At 41.9% G+C, this 16,380-nt stretch overlaps 1 protein-coding gene across 2 annotated transcripts in view; it reads left to right on the forward strand.

Annotated features, from left to right (window-relative positions):
* The window catches only part of DENND1A (DENN/MADD domain containing 1A), a 446,857-nt gene that overhangs the window by 211,309 nt on the left and 219,168 nt on the right, over window positions 1-16,380 (forward strand). Inside the window, exons 1-2 of one of the 2 annotated variants that reach the window (XM_015567103.1) lie at window positions 8,305-8,522; window positions 8,749-8,859. In XM_015567103.1, coding sequence (XP_015422589.1) covers window positions 8,791-8,859 — 69 coding nt within the window. In that variant the 5' untranslated portion in view covers window positions 8,305-8,522; window positions 8,749-8,790. Of the gene's footprint in view, window positions 1-8,304; window positions 8,523-8,748; window positions 8,860-16,380 lie in introns of those variants that run through there. The other variant, XM_015567102.1, reaches the window with a different exon arrangement.

Below are 16,380 nucleotides of genomic sequence, written 5' to 3' on the forward strand. Positions count from 1 at the left end.
AGTATGTCTTTTAAAATTATTTTACTGCGACTTTTCAGGGATAGGAGGGCACATGGTATCATGTGAGAGAAAAGACAAATATCTACCATATTTTACTGAAAATCCCCACAATATTTTAACTATGCTTCCCCTACTAATAGACATTTAGATTGTTTCTAATGTTTTGATGTTTGAGTAACAACTATTGCCCAGGTTAGGTTTTTCTGTAATTTTTTTAATTTTAAGGACTGAGAACATTTAAAGCACCTGAAAATCCTGATAACTTATTAATTTTCAAAACCACAATTACGAGATTAGAAATAGCTTAGAGAAAAAACAACTACCCTGTCTTTTTCATAGCCTCACCTCCAATTCCTGTCTGTACTGTGTGCCACCTCCCCTGTCCCCACCACTTTAAAAAATTTGCATTCTCTGTGCTGTTTTTGCCACTAATGAACCAATTCCCTGTGCATGACCCATTGTCCATTAAATCCTCTTTTGCAAACCGGTAAAAGGCTGGCCTTGTTTATTTCTAAGCAGGAATAAAAACAGTCTGCCAGACTTCTAACATACATGGTCCCATTTAAATCCTTCCAGCTTCTCTGTGAGGGGTAGACGTGAGCCCCATTGTACATATAGGGACCCCGGGCTCACAGACCTGAGGTTACTAGCCCAAGGCCTGCTCCTAAGTAGGGTTCAGTGACCTAGGTTTGTGAGAACCAAAGCATTTTATTTCCATTATACCCACCCATCTGGCTTCCCTACAGTTGACTTTTGATATTCATGAGGAAAAAGGAAACAATGATTTTTCGTAGCTCAGATATGAAATGAAGCAGGCGAGCTTTTTCTCTAAGGAGAATCTAAACTTTTGTAGGACCAATTTGTGTGATTTTTTTTTTTTTTATATAGAGTCACTATTGAGCTCCAGCCATGTCGAAATTTGCATTTTAATCTCTTGGTGATTTTTCAAGGATTAATTTAAAATGACTAAATTGCTGCATTGCAAATTGAAACAAGCAATAACAGTGGGGTTGTTAATACGATGTAGTATGCTGTGGTGGAAAGAACATGAGTTTTGGAGACAGCCAGACACTGGGCTCCACCACTCTGGGACCTTGGGCTACTTACTTCTAGTCTCTGAGCCTTGGTATTCTTATCTAATAAAGAAAAATGGGAGAACAAGTGAAGTATTAAATGTAAAATTCCAAGTTCAGTGCCTGGTACAACAAGATGCTGCTTTTGAGGGTTCTTTTCTTTCCCTTCTTTCCTTGGCTTTCCTGGAATTCTTGAGATCTGAGTTGTGGCTAAGGGCTAGAGAGCATTACTTCTTATATCTTGTGTTTTCTAGGTTTTTGCTGACATTCTTGTTCGTGAAGACCAGTGCTTTTCCTTTCATGAAGTGTGTATTTGGCCACAAAAGTCCCTTAGCAGGCACCATTGACACCAGAATTTGTGAAGCTTGGGAATGGAGTCTAGGACTTCAGTGCCTGTAATATGGGGAGGTGGCTGTAAACACTGATTGATTATCTTCTCTAAGGGACATAATGAACTTTAGCGACTAAGCAAAGAAAATGGTAAAAGGACTTTGGGACATGGAACTTAATTCTGTCTTTAGATGATCATATTTTTCTGGACAGCTTAGAGAAAGGTTCATAAGAAATTAAGGAGCTCATACCCACTATGGGTAAGATCAGACATTGTGTGTTATACCATGAAACCTTCACAACAGCCAAGTGGTGTGGTTGTTCTCCCTGAAAAGCTTTGAAGAGGAAATGAAGGTCAGAGAAGAACGTTGCCGCTAGTCGCCCAGCCAGTAAATGCTAAACCAGGATTCACACTCAGTCTGATCCCAGCACTGAGATGCTGCTGGGTCCTGGGCCTCCCGCTCTATAGTTCCCTATACCCTTCTAAGAAATCACTCATCATAAGTAATTAATTATGCGAATCTTTGTTCAATATCCTCTTTCCTTCCTGAGGACAGACATCAGGATTTTTCCATCACTGCATCTCCATAATTAGCACTGAATGTAGAACACAGTAGATGCTCATATATATTTATGGAATGAATGAATGAACAATGCAGCCACCCTCAGGAGAAGGAAAAATAATAGTTTCTCCTGGCTTTTGGGCCATTGTGTCTACAAGACATTAATGAAAAGCAAAGGCAGAGAATTAATTTTTTCTACTCTCAAATGCCTGTTGAAGTTAATTCTCATTATTTCTTCATTTTTTTGTAAAAATATTTTCTTCCTTTTTACTGAAGAAAAATCACGATGTAATTGTTCACCAGGGTTTTCTCTATCAAGATAACAGATGTAGGAGTGAATTTTATACAGGTAATAATTAAATGAGCATAAATCTTTATAAATTTTAAACAGTTGACCTGCATTAAAAAAGTCACAGATCATGAACGGATATGTAGTAAAAATTAAATTGTAAACTGGCTGGAGAAGAGATTTTTTTTAATGGCCAGGTTTTGAAGTGTACTTTTGATTAATAGGTAAGCATATAGACGGTCATTTGGAATATTAAACAAACCTGTCTTAATTATCTGACCAGTGTCATATCAACTGGTTAATGATGCAAGAAAAGCATTTAGAATGGACAGTTACATATAACATTGCCCAGACTCTACTTTGTCAAAAGATGCACCGTGATACAGAAAAGATGTATGAACTCGTGGTGACTTTTACAAATAAAGTTGGGGTGGTAGTAGAAGACTTATAATCAAGTACCGAGATTATAGAGAATTCCATTGTTGCTCTTAAGAGTTATCAGGTAATTGTTTATTCTAATGGTTTTTCCATTCACTCAGAGGGATAAAAGTTGACCTAGGGGTAAACTCTGCTTTCTTTCCTATTATGTACTTACTTTGCTTATGTAAATTTGTGGGATTCTTTCTCAGACAGCTTATTTTAGAATACAAATTTATAATTCCCTTTTAAGGATCCCACACAATTAAGGGAACCTAAATTCTTCTTTTAAAAAAAAAGTCAATTGAGGGTTTTAAAGGTTTACATTATGGTAAAATAATCTGAGCTGGAGTTATTTCAGGAAATAAGACCCACTGTCAAAACCAAGCCTCCTGCCTTAGAAGCCCCTTCCAGACACAGTACAGTAAGTCTTCTATACTGTGTATGAAGCTGAAAGTCACAAAGACTAATAAAATGACAGACCGTGGGGCGGACTAGCATCTGTTCCAAAGGCTCCAAGGAGTACCCAGCTTAGAGTCGGTTCTTTGGTTTGAGGATTATCTCATTTCCCTAAGGTATTGAACGTAAGACGCTTTTTCTTTAAGCCCCACTGTATCAGCCCATTCTACCTCCCCTTCCACCCCCCTCCTGCTTCCTGACCCCGGGTGTGGATCACAGTGAGCCTGAAGTCCCCAGCCACCTGGATCAGCACAGGAGCCAGCAGGGACAGTTAGATGCAGGCAGCCATTATGGGTCTTCTCCTGGGGGAAGTGGGGTTTTGTCAGGTGACTTTCCTTCCTCTTTGTCTGGATTTAGAGGCACAGAGGATTCGAGAGAGAAGGTATTGTCACCACTGTTTCTTTGTGGAGATGAGAAATGAAAGCTGGGAGAACCTAGGAGCTTGTGCTGCACATGCCTGTTCCGAAACTCACCTTCCAGGCTGCTGTGCCCCTGTTAACCAGAAACCTTCCAACTTCGTATCCCTGATACCCAGCCTCACAGAATGGGGCCGAAATAAATTCTAGCTGATGGAAAAATGCTCAGAAGGGCATAACAGTAGATGTAACTGAAATAATGCTTAACTCCATGATTAATAAAAGACTGTCCTTAACCCTAAAAACATAATGGCACTGAGAACACTGAGTTGTTTTGAACATTGGCACTGGGAAATAGTCCCTCTAAGGAAGAAGGAGAAGTAATTGTCAGGGAATAAAGGGGGTGGTTACTTAGGCTTAGCCATGATGGCATTGTAATCCAAGACACTACATTGTAATCCATCATCGTTCTTGACAGGATTGATGGATCTTTAGAAGGAGGATTGATCCTTCATTAACTAAGTAGATTCGCCTTTAAAAAACTGTTCAGGGGGGAAAAAAACGAGAGGGGAGGGAAACCCAACTGTTTGGGCAAGTGGACAGATGTGGTGCAGTCATCCAGATTCTTTCTCCCACCCTGTTTCCCAAATCTAATTCATTGTCAAGTCCTGTAATTCCTCTTTACAGAAATCCATCCCATCCACATCCAAAGCTTTCATCTGAATAGTTTGTTTTATTCATTCTTTCCTGGAATGTGGCGTAGCTGTTAACCAATCGCCCTATCTCCCGCTTGCCCTCTCCTGTGCATTCTCCACGGGACCTGTTGGAAAATCTTTCCAACACACAGATGTGATTGTGCCATGATCCTTCAGCAGCTCCCGCAGGATCTGGCCCAGCTCCCCTGCCCCAGCACACCCCCTGTCCTGCACTATCCTCCTTGCCTTTGCCTCCGCCTTGAATATGCTTCTCCCCCGTCCCCCCGAGTGAACTCCTGGTGGGAGGCCCCAACCAAATATCCTCTCTGACAAGTCTCCCCCAGCCTTCTCCCCATATCCGTCCAGCAGAGCTGAATCTGCCCTTCTTAGCCAGCCCTGGAACACGTGCAGCCTGGACCACGGGACTTTGTCCACTGGGTTTCTGGGTTTCATGTCACTCCCATCCCCAAACTATGCTCCTGGAAAATGGGGATTATGTTTAGTGCACCTCTGCTAAGTCCAGCTCCCAGGGTGGTACTAAACACAGAGTGGGAGTTAAATAAGTGTTTGTTGATTGGCAGGTTATAGAGACAGGAATGTGAGATAAAGACTCAGTTCCACTGACACGAAGTGCTGGGAGAGTAGCACACCTTGTGTTTTTTATAAATATAAGCTCACATATGTTTTGACTGCAATTTTGACCTGGACAGTTTGTCATGGAAGCCCCTCTTCTTATTCCCCATTCCCCACACACCTATCTTCTCCATCTGAGACATACAATTGACCTGTTTGTGAAATGAGCACCTGCTTCTGTGTACAGTCTCTCCCCACTGCCCATTACCGGGTGAACAAACTACCTGTTTCCTTACACTTTTAATAAATGTAGCCACGGATACCTTTAAAAGGCCCTACCCACACTCCCTGGCTATTTTATCTGACTGTGAACACCAGTGTCAGTTCTTTTTCTGTGGGCCCTTCACCATTACTAAGTAATTGATCACTTTATCCAACTCAGACCCAGGTTTTCTGAAGTTAAATGCTTTGTTCTTCCTGATACACCACCTGTCCCTCTCCCAGGCTGGTGTGTTTCCTCCTATACCACACTGCTCACACTTGAACTACGGAGCAGTGGTCTTCAGGCAGGTGCTTTCTCCCACTCATTGATTCATTCCTGCATCAAACTGCTAGATTGTGGATATGTCATCTTACCCAGAGGGACCTCAGTCTACTGACTAATTATACTGGCACTCCAATCAAACAGTAACAAATTGTAAGATAAGTGCCTGTTTTTATTATCAGATAGAGACAAATTGCCATAGAAGCACAAAGGGAAATTTGACAAATGAGAAGTCGAGGAAGCCTTCCAGGAGGAGGTGACACTTCAGCTGGGTCTTGGAAAGTAAGTGGGAAGAGAAAAGCGTTCTAGGCAAAGGAAAGAAGTAAAGGCCTGGGGTGTGAAAAGGCAGGGCAAGTCTCAGAAGTTGAGGGCTGGTGTGCCTTACACTGCTGGATGATTTAAGACGTGGGGAAGGAGTCCCCCTCTCCAAGGGGCTCTCTTCTGAGACGAAGCTGGGTAGAAACTGCGAGTGCCCCACTGTAGCTGCCTCCAAAGCCCACTCCCCCCCGCCAGGTGCTCCCATGGCCGAGTGAGGTTCCCCGGGCTGTCGCCACTCCCACTCCCACCCACTCCCACCGCCTAGGCAGTGGCATCCCAAAAGGAAAGAGGCAGGGGAGGAAGCAGATAAGAAAGACAGCTTCTGTTTAGACACAAATATCTTGGTAATCAGCACAGATGGGATGAGAATACCAAAAAAAGTACATGACAGTTTAGAGAGAATTTGGCTAAATGTTACATATTTTTAACATACCTGTGCAGAGTTTTTGGAACAGGCACCTGAATCTCTCAGAGCATGATAACTGGGCCTGGGGGTTATACCTCAACCAAGTGACGTTTTTACTTCAGAGGTGTTCCTTTCCCTATCCACAAAAGTGTCCTTGTGATTTTTTTTCTCCCACCAAAATAAGGCGCAGGACTTGTCTCTGACGCTGTGTCTCCTTATTTGGACGGCAAGCTGTGTAACATATTTCTCCCCAGCGTGAAGCTCCTTGGCAGACTCTCGAGGCCACGTTTTGGTGGCTTCAGAGTTATCTTTGGATCTGTCAAAAGTGCTAATGGGCTTTCTGGCCTTCTTTAAGCTCCTCATTTCTATTTTCTTTTTACTTCCATCCTCTCCTAAAAGAAAAATGCATGTAATTCATCAGCAGTTAAGCATTTTGCTGAAATACTCAGCGGAGGGCCTTGTATTTTTGATTGCGAGAATAGCTCTGCCATGTCACTGTCTCCAGAACAAACCTCACCCTGACATCATTAGCTCAGCACTCCTCAGTCCACTGAGCAAGAGATAAGCTCCCTGACTAAATCAGACTGCCTTTCTTTTTTGTTTTATTTGGCTTTTCAGGTTTGTAAAAGGCAGGTTGGTGTGATGGTAGGAGCAAGTGTTCTGGCTTCAGGAAATCTGATTTTGAAACGTGGCCCTTTCTAACTAGGTGACCTCTGGAAAACTACTAAATCTTCCTGAGACTCAGTTTTCCCATCTGTAAAATAGAGATGAAATGCCTTCTCGGGGTTTTGGAGAAGATTAGAGAGAACCAAGGTAAAGTGCCTATTGTCTGGCACATAGGGATTTTTTTTCTCTCTTTCTTCAGGCATAGTTTATGCTATGCTTTTTTTCCCCTGAATACAACTTTACCTGTTATTGTAATGGTATACAAGAAGAGCATAGCCCCGGTTGTCATTCCATACACCAGAGCATCATCCCATACACTGGAGAGTGGCAGGCTTGGGCCCCTGTCGCGTACCAGCTGCAATGATCTCTCTCTCTCTCTCTCTTTCTCTCTCTCTCTCTCTCACTCTCATTTTCTCTCTCACTCTCCCCCTAAAATCAATGAACATATCCTTAGGTGAGGATAAAAAAATTATAAAAAAGAAGAGCACAGGTTTAGAGACAAGCCCACCTTAGACTGAATAATGCCTCATCTGCCTACTGTCTAACGTTGATCAACTGACTTCACTTTCTCTGTGCCTGTTTTCCTATCTGTGTAAAGAGATCATAATACCTGTTCAAGGAGTTGTTTCAAGATTAAGTGAAATAATATATGTAAAGCCTTGTATGTTGTAGAAGTTTAAAGTACTTACGTGGGACAGTATAATGTAAGGAAAAGCAAATGGGCTATGGAGTTGGATCTGAGTCCAAATTCTGACTCCCAGTTACTGGGTCTCTCCCAGACTTACTTTATCTATATATTGGGAAGAATAATACCTCAATGGGTTTTTATAAAGATTGCATAAGATTATAGATACACGGTACCTGATATGGTGCCTAGTACTTGGTAGGTGGTCAGTGTATGAAGCTATTAAATCACGCTTTATTTATAAAGGTCGATGGTTAACCTGGTACTCCAATCAAACAATAATAAATTGTAAGATAAGTGCCTGTTTTATTCCCAATCCCTACATAATACTGTCAAAAAGTACTTTATGCTATTTTGCATATAAAATCCACCTGGTTTATTTGAATTTATGGGTTATAGATCTTTCATTATTATAAATTGCAACCCTTGGCAATAGTGTTCCTTCCTTCCCCACGTCCTTCATTTTCAGAGGATTATATTGTGTGGCATTGAAAAGCTGTAACATTGAAGAAATTAGCATATTTATGTGTATTATTAAAGTCAGGTGGGTATAGAAAGGGTTGCAGAAATGAAACACATTACATTTCTTCTGAAATCTGAAGAGCACCAATCTATAGCACTAATTAAAGGAATGAAGCCTAGGCTACAGACAAAAGCTAGTTAAAACACTGCTTTGTCACAACTTGCTGCTGCTTGCCTTTGATTTTTTTTCTTTTTGAGTGAAATACCTGGAAATGGTAAATCTCCTAAATTATTTTCATTCCAGCCAAGTCATTTTAGAGAATGTAAACTGTGGAGGAGGGGGACACCAGCCGTGATGACAAGAGAGGAGCATGCTGGCCTTTGTGGGTGGGATCTGTTGGACAGAAACGGGCTCGGCCAAAAGCATTTTGGTCCCTGGGTACTTTGTTTTGCTGAGACGTATGGCACATTGCATTGGGAAAGTTCTAGGATCTGGGGTCAGAAGATCTGAGTTGCAGTCCTGGCTTCATTGCTTACTAGACTTTTTGATCTTGGCATCTCTCTGAGCCTTGGTTTCCTCATTTGGAAGGTTGCAGACTTCCTGTCTTGCTTACCTTCAAGAACTTCTATGAAAAACAGCGCAGCACTGTGATGACCTCATGTTGTAAACTGTAATCACCACACAGGTATACTTGCTCAGACTTCTGCGTCTCTAGCATCTCTTCCAGCTCTGCACTTCATGATTTTATACATGAATGGCACTCATACTCGGTCCTCAGGTACAAAGAACAGGGCAGGAGAAGAGGAGAGTATCCTTCCTGATTATTTTCTGTTTCTCATGCTTTTATTAGATACTGCTTATAATAAGAACCAACAAAATACGGCACAAACCTCCCTTCTTCTCTCTCCTAGAGAAATCTGACAGAATACTTTGTGGCTGTGGATGTAAACAACATGTTACATCTGTACGCCAGTATGCTCTACGAACGCCGGATACTCATCATTTGCAGCAAACTCAGCACTGTGAGTAGACAGTCTTGAGATGGCCTTTTTAATTATTGTATTTCAATTGAAGGATGTATTGGAAAGATTAAAGAAAATGTTAGAAAAAGAAATCAGCCCCAGTCCCCTCAGATAGTAACATGTCATCTTCATTAATTATTCATGTCCCTTTACAGAGCCAATGCACATTTCATTTATTCTTAGAGTTTCACAATCAATTATAGTTTCCCATTTGATCTTGTGTTATGAACACTTTGCCTACTTCCACATAAGTGTCCATCATTGTCAGTTTTTACGTGTCTATATCTTATTCCATTATACTGATGTGTCATCATTTATTAAATCTTTCTTCTCTTGGTGGCCATTTCAGTTGTTCATAGGTTAACCCTTTACTGGAAACCCTGCACTGAACATCTTTTGACTGCTTTTGACCACTCCTGAGTGGAATTGTGTGTATGTGTATGTGTGTAAGCATACACACACATACCTACACACACTTCTTGGTCATGTATAGTGGGATACATATTCATAGCAGCATTTGTTTTTCTGTTTTAAACCTGGAGAGGGACCATATGGCCATTAACAGAGAACTGATAAATTGTGGTGTAATCATACAATGAAATACTATATCAGTGAAACAAACATTGTCAGCATGATTGGGTCTCTAATACAGAATTTCAAGAAAAAGAAACGTGCTTCAGAAGAACATACAGTATGATTTCATTCATAAGTTCAAGTAGGAAAAACTGAATGGTACATTATTTAGGGACACATACAAACTACAGTGGGGAGGAGAAATGATTAACACACATTTTAGGTAGTAGTTTCCTCAAAGGAAGTGAAAAGAGTATAATTGGGAAGAGGTGTACAGGGGACATCAAAACTATTGTTTTTTGTCTTGAGCTAGGATAGTGATCAGGAAACCTTTCTATAATGGGTCCAATATGAATATGACTCAAGGCCAGATGATCTTTGCTGCCACTACTGGACTCTGACCTTGTAGGTTACAATCAGTAAACTGGTGTCTGTGGCTGTGTTCCAATAAAGCTTTATTTACAAAGATACTGGCTGTATTTTGTCAACCAATGAGTTAGGTGCTAGCTTTTAGAGTCTTATGTTTTTTTCTTTTAAAAGATGCTTATTTGATATACATACTTTTGTATATGCACATATTTGAGAATTTTTGAAAAGTTAAAAAATAAGATACTAAGCCCTTTTGTCATGAAACTTTACAATACTGGATAGAGACAAAGTAATTCTTGTACAAAGGCTAAGAATCAAAATTGCACAAGATTTTGCTGTGACAGTTTTATTTTTATTTTATTGATTTGAGAGAGAAGAGAGAGAAAGAGAAAGATATTGACCAATTTGTTGTTCCACCCATTTATGCATTCATTGGTTAATTCTTGTAAGTGCTCCAACCCTAGTGTATTGGGACAACACTCTACCCAACTGAGCTACCCGGCCAGGGCCTACCGTGACAATTTTAGAAACCAGAAGAGTCAAGTAGTGTCTTGAACTTCTAAGGGAAAATGATTTCTAACCTGAGATTTATATACTTATCTAATGGAAGTCTCAGAGGAGCATGGCAGGAGCCCATACCACACCTGTCAACCTCGTGGGTCTCTCCTCTTCCACTCTGCCTTCTCCATTGTGGATGAACTATCTGTCCTCTCTTGGGCCAACCACTCTGCTATCCACCTGACTTTATATAACAAGTATTTTTCATGGCACTGTTGTGGGCACTGGGGATACAACAGTGAACAAAATAGGCAAAAATCTCTTCTCATTAAGTCTAGTAGGGAAGACCTTGAATAAACAAGGTAAGTTAAGTATATAGTATTCACAGTAGTATTTACAGTAGTGTAATGATAAGTGGTAAGGAGTAAAATGAAGCAGAGAAGGAGAGTGGATGGGGAGTGGTGAGGTGACAGAGACTGCGATTTTAGATAGATGGCCCAGGAGTGCCTGATTGAGGAGGTCACACTGCAGTGTCCTTCTTCCCGACTGAAGGGCATTCCTCTCGCAGTCTGCATCAGTATGTTTTCTTTTCTTCTGGTGCATCTTATGAACTTACTAATACGGTATAACTAGAGGTCCAGTGCACGAATTCGTACATGGGTGGGGTCCCTTAGCCTGGCCAGCCCCGATTGTTGCCAATTGGGCTGGCAGCTGGGGGGAGGGATTGCGGGAGGTTGGCCTGCTGCAGGAGGTTAGTGTGGGAGCGCACTGACCAGCAGGGGGCAGCTCCTGTGTTGCGCGTCTGCCCCCTAGTGGTCAGTGTGCGTCATAGCTACCGGGTCGTAACCATCACTTAGGCTTTTATAAATACAGATTTCTCCTAAAGTTAACAGAACTTCCTTGATCCACATCTGCTTTACGTCATTTCTGTTTTCCCTTTTAGAGTAGAATTGCTCAAGAGAGTTATTCCACTTAACTGTCTAATTTCTCTCCCATTCTCTCCTCAGTATTCTATGGATTTAGCCCCCTCCTCTCCACTGAGACAGCTTTTGTTCAGGTCACCAAAAACCTCAGGTCAAGTGAAATTAAAATGAGTTAATACTAGCAAAGCTCTTAGAACAGAGTCTGGCATATAGTGTATGTATATGTTTATAATAATAACATCTATAATGGGAAGTCAGATATTGTTTAAGATTTTAAATCAAGAAATAAGGACAGAAGTATTGTATGTGATTACTATGAATAAAGGATAAGGAATATGATGAGATGGTCTGCTGCTCTTCCGTATATGCCTTTCGTGCTTTCTCTGTCATTTCTAAGGCTATAAACGTGTTACTTTGATTTAAAAACTTTTTGTAACAAAGAGTTGATTCTTAACTGAGATCTGCGCTTTACTGATGGATGGTAGACACCTCTCTAGGGAGAGTGGCCTCCTTATAGCTCGCGTACAGTCATTGGCGTCCCGATCAGCCAGGTGCATTGTTCCAGGGACAAAGCAGCTAAGTAGACATCAGTTTGAGCCAGCCTTTGGACCGCTCCAGTTTCAGAATCTCAACAGTTTTCTAATTGTTGCCTTTTAAAAACGTCCTCAGCAGTGGCTTTTTATTATCTTTCTGATGAGAGGCAGAATACAAAGGCCACTCTAGCTGAGGTTCCTAGGACCCTCTCGACAAATTGAGGGTCCTGTCATACCTTGACAAACCACATTTTTCTCCATCTTTTTTTAAAGATGAAGGCTTAATACTCCTCAAACCCATTAAACAGCTGAAAGATAAAAGCTGTCCAATACTCTAGAATGCCGTTTTCTATAAAAATGTCTCCTTCCGTAGAGACAAACCCAGCAATATTTAGTTCAGAGTCAGGTAATATTCATTTCTGGCTTTCTCGGTCAATAATGTGATAATTCTGTATAAGAAAAATGTAAGTTTTTGTTTTCTTTGCTCAGTTCATGTATATTGATTGTTTTCCTTTATAAATGATAAATAGGGAAAGCTTAACTAAATCTTGTTCTCTAATGTAAATACTTCAGTTGATTTCCTCTAGCACAAGGGCCTCATTTTTCTTCCAGATTCTCATTCTCGAGTTTAATTCACATTGCTTTTTGGTAGCTCTTATGGATAGCAGGGGGTTGTAAAATAAGACCTTTATATAGATGATATGTAATTCCAACAGCCATCCTGGAAGGTTGATGATATCCCCTTTTAACAGCAAGGGACATGCAAATAAGTCATCATGAGTCAGTGTTGGGGTGGAGACCTTGGCTTCGGACCAGGGACAAACAACCAGGAATTGCACATACAAAGGACTCTTAGCCCCTTCAACATGCTTGCCTCAGGGACCAGGTCATGTTTATTGGTTGCCACCTCTCAAACTATTGTCAGAATTTTTGTGTGCTGACTGTCACAGGGCCAGAGACACATTGTTAAAAAATCTCTCCCACTGAGGGAATTTGAGAATCCTCAGAAAGAGCCAAAAAAATCTGATGGATAAGGTTGCTGGTTTGGGTAACAATATGTCCTGATTGTATAATAATTAGAGGAGCTTCTTTTGTAGTTTGTAAATAGGTCCAAGACTACCAAAGAGGTATGCTGGCAGCACCCACAGACTCAGCATGCAGAGCACCCTTGTTAGAGTCACCCTCTATATTTTATAGGGGAGGGCCTCAATTCTCCCCCATAGCCTTTTAAAATTCTTTAAAGTGAACCATTTTGAGCCACCTACTATGTGCCAGGTACTGTGTAATCATATTTTTTTCCATTAGCTCTTGCAACAACCCTAGGAGCTACTTTTAATCTCTTTTGCAGATGAGAATATTGGCACTTGGGAAGTTGAAGTGCCTTGTCTAAGATGACCAGCAGTGGTGGAATTAAAACCCACTTCACTGGGCTCCAGCCCCCTTCTTACTACCTCATACAGCCACCTTGGTAACTCCCCATTTGTCATATGTTCCCTTTGACACTTGTCCCCAGAGAAATATTCTCAGTATGATTCTGTTGACCCTGGATCTGAAATCACAGAAGGAATGTCAGCCTGGCCATTGCCTTTTAATGCACATCTAAGCTTTCTTCAGATTTAGTGAGCACTTCCTGTGTGCCTGGCACCTCTGAGCACCAGCGAAACAGAAGGCTGTTACGGGAATTTCTAATGGACACACTTACTCTGTTACCAGAACCCCATTTCCTTGAGCACTGTTCAGATCCAGCTCTGTCTATGTGGGGCTGGCCTCCGCTGTCTCCCAGCCCCACCGGTGCTGGTCCCTGCAGTGAGCACAGCCTGGGTGGGTCCCTGGATCTTACCTTCCCTGACTCACTGTGGCTGCAGGGTTCCTGTGCTGCAGCTCCTACCAGCCCTGGGTATATCTGCCCAAATCGCCCCTCCCATAATTTAGGGCTACTGAAAGAAGTTTTAAAAATTTAAGAACATCTAGTACATGATGACAAAGGCATATTTACTATTCCAGAAGAACATATGTTTGTTTTATTCAGCAAATGCTTTTTAAAACAGGTTCTTAGAAAAGAAGCACAATTTAGTGGTAAGACTATGACCTAATTAATTGAGCCTCCACACCTAAGTATTTGAAAAGAATTATTACTTTTCTGATTGTCTGATAGCACCCCTTTTGGGGAGGGGGGAGGAACTAAACTGGTGTCTTTTCCCTGTCAGTTTCTTCCTAAGTATTAGCCCGAGAGAATGTGGGTTTTGGGTAGGCCCTGGACACTGATGGCCTGGAGAGTGGTGGGCGATAGTTCTGTCTTCCCACCAGCACCGTCAGGTCTAGCTCTTAGTAGATGCTTCTGTGTTAGTGTGAAGGGATGGGTACCCACTCCCCTTTGTTTGCCCACTCCCACCAACAGCTTCCATTGTCTTAGCACCACCTGATCTTGTGACCTAAGAAAGCCAGTTTGTGAACCTGCAAGTTTTTCAGATTTAGCTTCATGTTCACTTCTCTGCCGGTGAACTCCACCTGGTCGTGACCATGCCAGCCTGTGTAAGGTTTAGGCACCTGAATGATGTGTGCAGAGCTTTCCTAGCTGCTCTGGCCTAGAAAGAACTAATCCTGTTTGCCTGTCTGCAGCCCTTGAAGCAGAGATGAGAGTGGCAGCTTAAGAAGGCTTGAAACACTGGACCAGAGCCAAGGCCTCTTTGCCTGCACACTCCACTCTGCATGTTCCAGCCGTAGGAACAAACTGCATTATTTTGTTTCAAACTGTGCTCAAGGGAAGCCAAGACCTTGTAACTGGAAACTTACCAAACAGAGGATTCTAAGACTAAATTTAGTGTTCTATTTAAAAAATAAAATAAGTTGAACATTTTGTTTGTTCATCTTTTATATGTTAAAAAAAACAGAGAGATTAACCTAGTTCATACTAGCAACCTAAGAAGAGTATTCAGAGTGAGAAGAAAACTAATCCTTTTGGTGAAGAGGGAAAGCCTTAACAAAATGTAATGAAGTGGCATGAAATATAGACTCTGCAGCCAAACTTCCCAATAGCATAGCCTCTCTAATCGCCATCATATAAAATTTTATTGTGGCTCAGAGAATATTAAAAACTGTTAGAAATAAATGAATGGAACTTCCATTGGCAGGAAGTAGGAGGAAGGATTGGTATGTTTTATTTACGTGGTTTTTCTCTGGTTTTTAAATGTGAATACAATTAAATGCTTTTGAACTATGTTCTTCATTTAATTATGTGTAGCTGGAATTAAGAACCTTGAGATGTTCTACAGACTAATATATAGAGTATAAACAGTTTAATTGGTGATATTTTAATTTGCTTGTAACTTCAACCAACCATGGTCTCCCTTCTAGTTCTTACCTCCTCTCCTGCCTCTTCTCCCACTGCTTCAACAAGCATTGAGTGTTTTGGACTAGACACAGGATTCAGATTGCTAGTAATTCGCAAATGCTAACCCATGGGTTAGTTGTGATAGAATCACCCTAAGACTTGTTAAAAATTCAGGTACTTGAACACCACCTCCAGACATTCTGGTTCAAAAGGTTTATCATTGAACTACAGAATGTCTATTTCTTAAGGTTCCCCAAATTTTTGGTACCAGATTCAGAAACAGTGAATAGACAGTTCTCTAAGACAAAAGGAAAAAAAAGATATTTATTCTTTCCTTATTGTTATTTTTCATCATTAGACTCATTTTCATTTTGAGACTACATAAGGGAGCCTGTTTGAGTGTGTTTAGAAGACATGAGTACAGACCCACATTAAAAAAAATTCTTTGTTTCCATAATTTTCTTTGGGAGAGCTTTGATTTTGGGATTGCCTAGTCTAGAACAAGACAGAGCTAAAAAAAACAAAAACAAAAAACAAACAAACCTATTTAAGCTCTCAGGAATGTTGGATGCTGATGCAATCCACCACTATAACTTTGGGTACATGGGTATAGACTAGAGAGGTGATGTTTCTACTTTGCCATTGCATTGAGAACATGACAGAGAATCTTGTTTATTATTTACTAGAGGCCTGCTGCACGAAATTTGTGCGGCGGGGGAGGGGTCCCTCAGCCCAGCCTGTGCCCTCTCCAGTCTGGGAGCCGTCGAGGGATGTCCGACTGATGGCTTAGGCCCGCTACCCCTGTGGAGTGGTCCTAAGCTGACAGTTGGACATCCTTAGTTGCTGCCCTGCTGTGTGGGTCCTGGGCGCAGGTATCTGGCTCCCTCCTACCTCCTGTTAGAGTCTGGGGCGCGCTGCAGGACCCAGAGTCAAGTCCCCGCCCACCCATGTGTGCCTCAAAATCACGCAAGACCCAGACCCAGCCAGCCCCACCCCCATTGGGCAAGACCCAGACCCGGCCGGCCCCAGCCCCATCAAGCCCTGCCGGCGCGTCACGTCCCCGACCAGCACCAGGTGGGGATGCAGCATCAGTCACATCCCTGGCTGGTGCTGGGTGGGGACTCAGCCTCCTGCTGATTGGTCATTATGTCGTGAGGGCATGATGACCATTTGCATATTAGCCTTTTATTATAGACTAGAGGCCCGGTGCACAAAAATTTGTGCACTCGGGGCGGGGGGGAGGGGTCCCTTAGCCCGGCCTGTGCCCTCTCACAGTCTGGGACCCCTCAGGGGA

The sequence above is a fragment of the Myotis davidii genome, unplaced genomic scaffold, assembly GCF_000327345.1.
Source record: "Myotis davidii unplaced genomic scaffold, ASM32734v1 scaffold142, whole genome shotgun sequence".
In the NCBI taxonomy this organism is placed as follows: Eukaryota; Metazoa; Chordata; class Mammalia; order Chiroptera; family Vespertilionidae; genus Myotis; species Myotis davidii.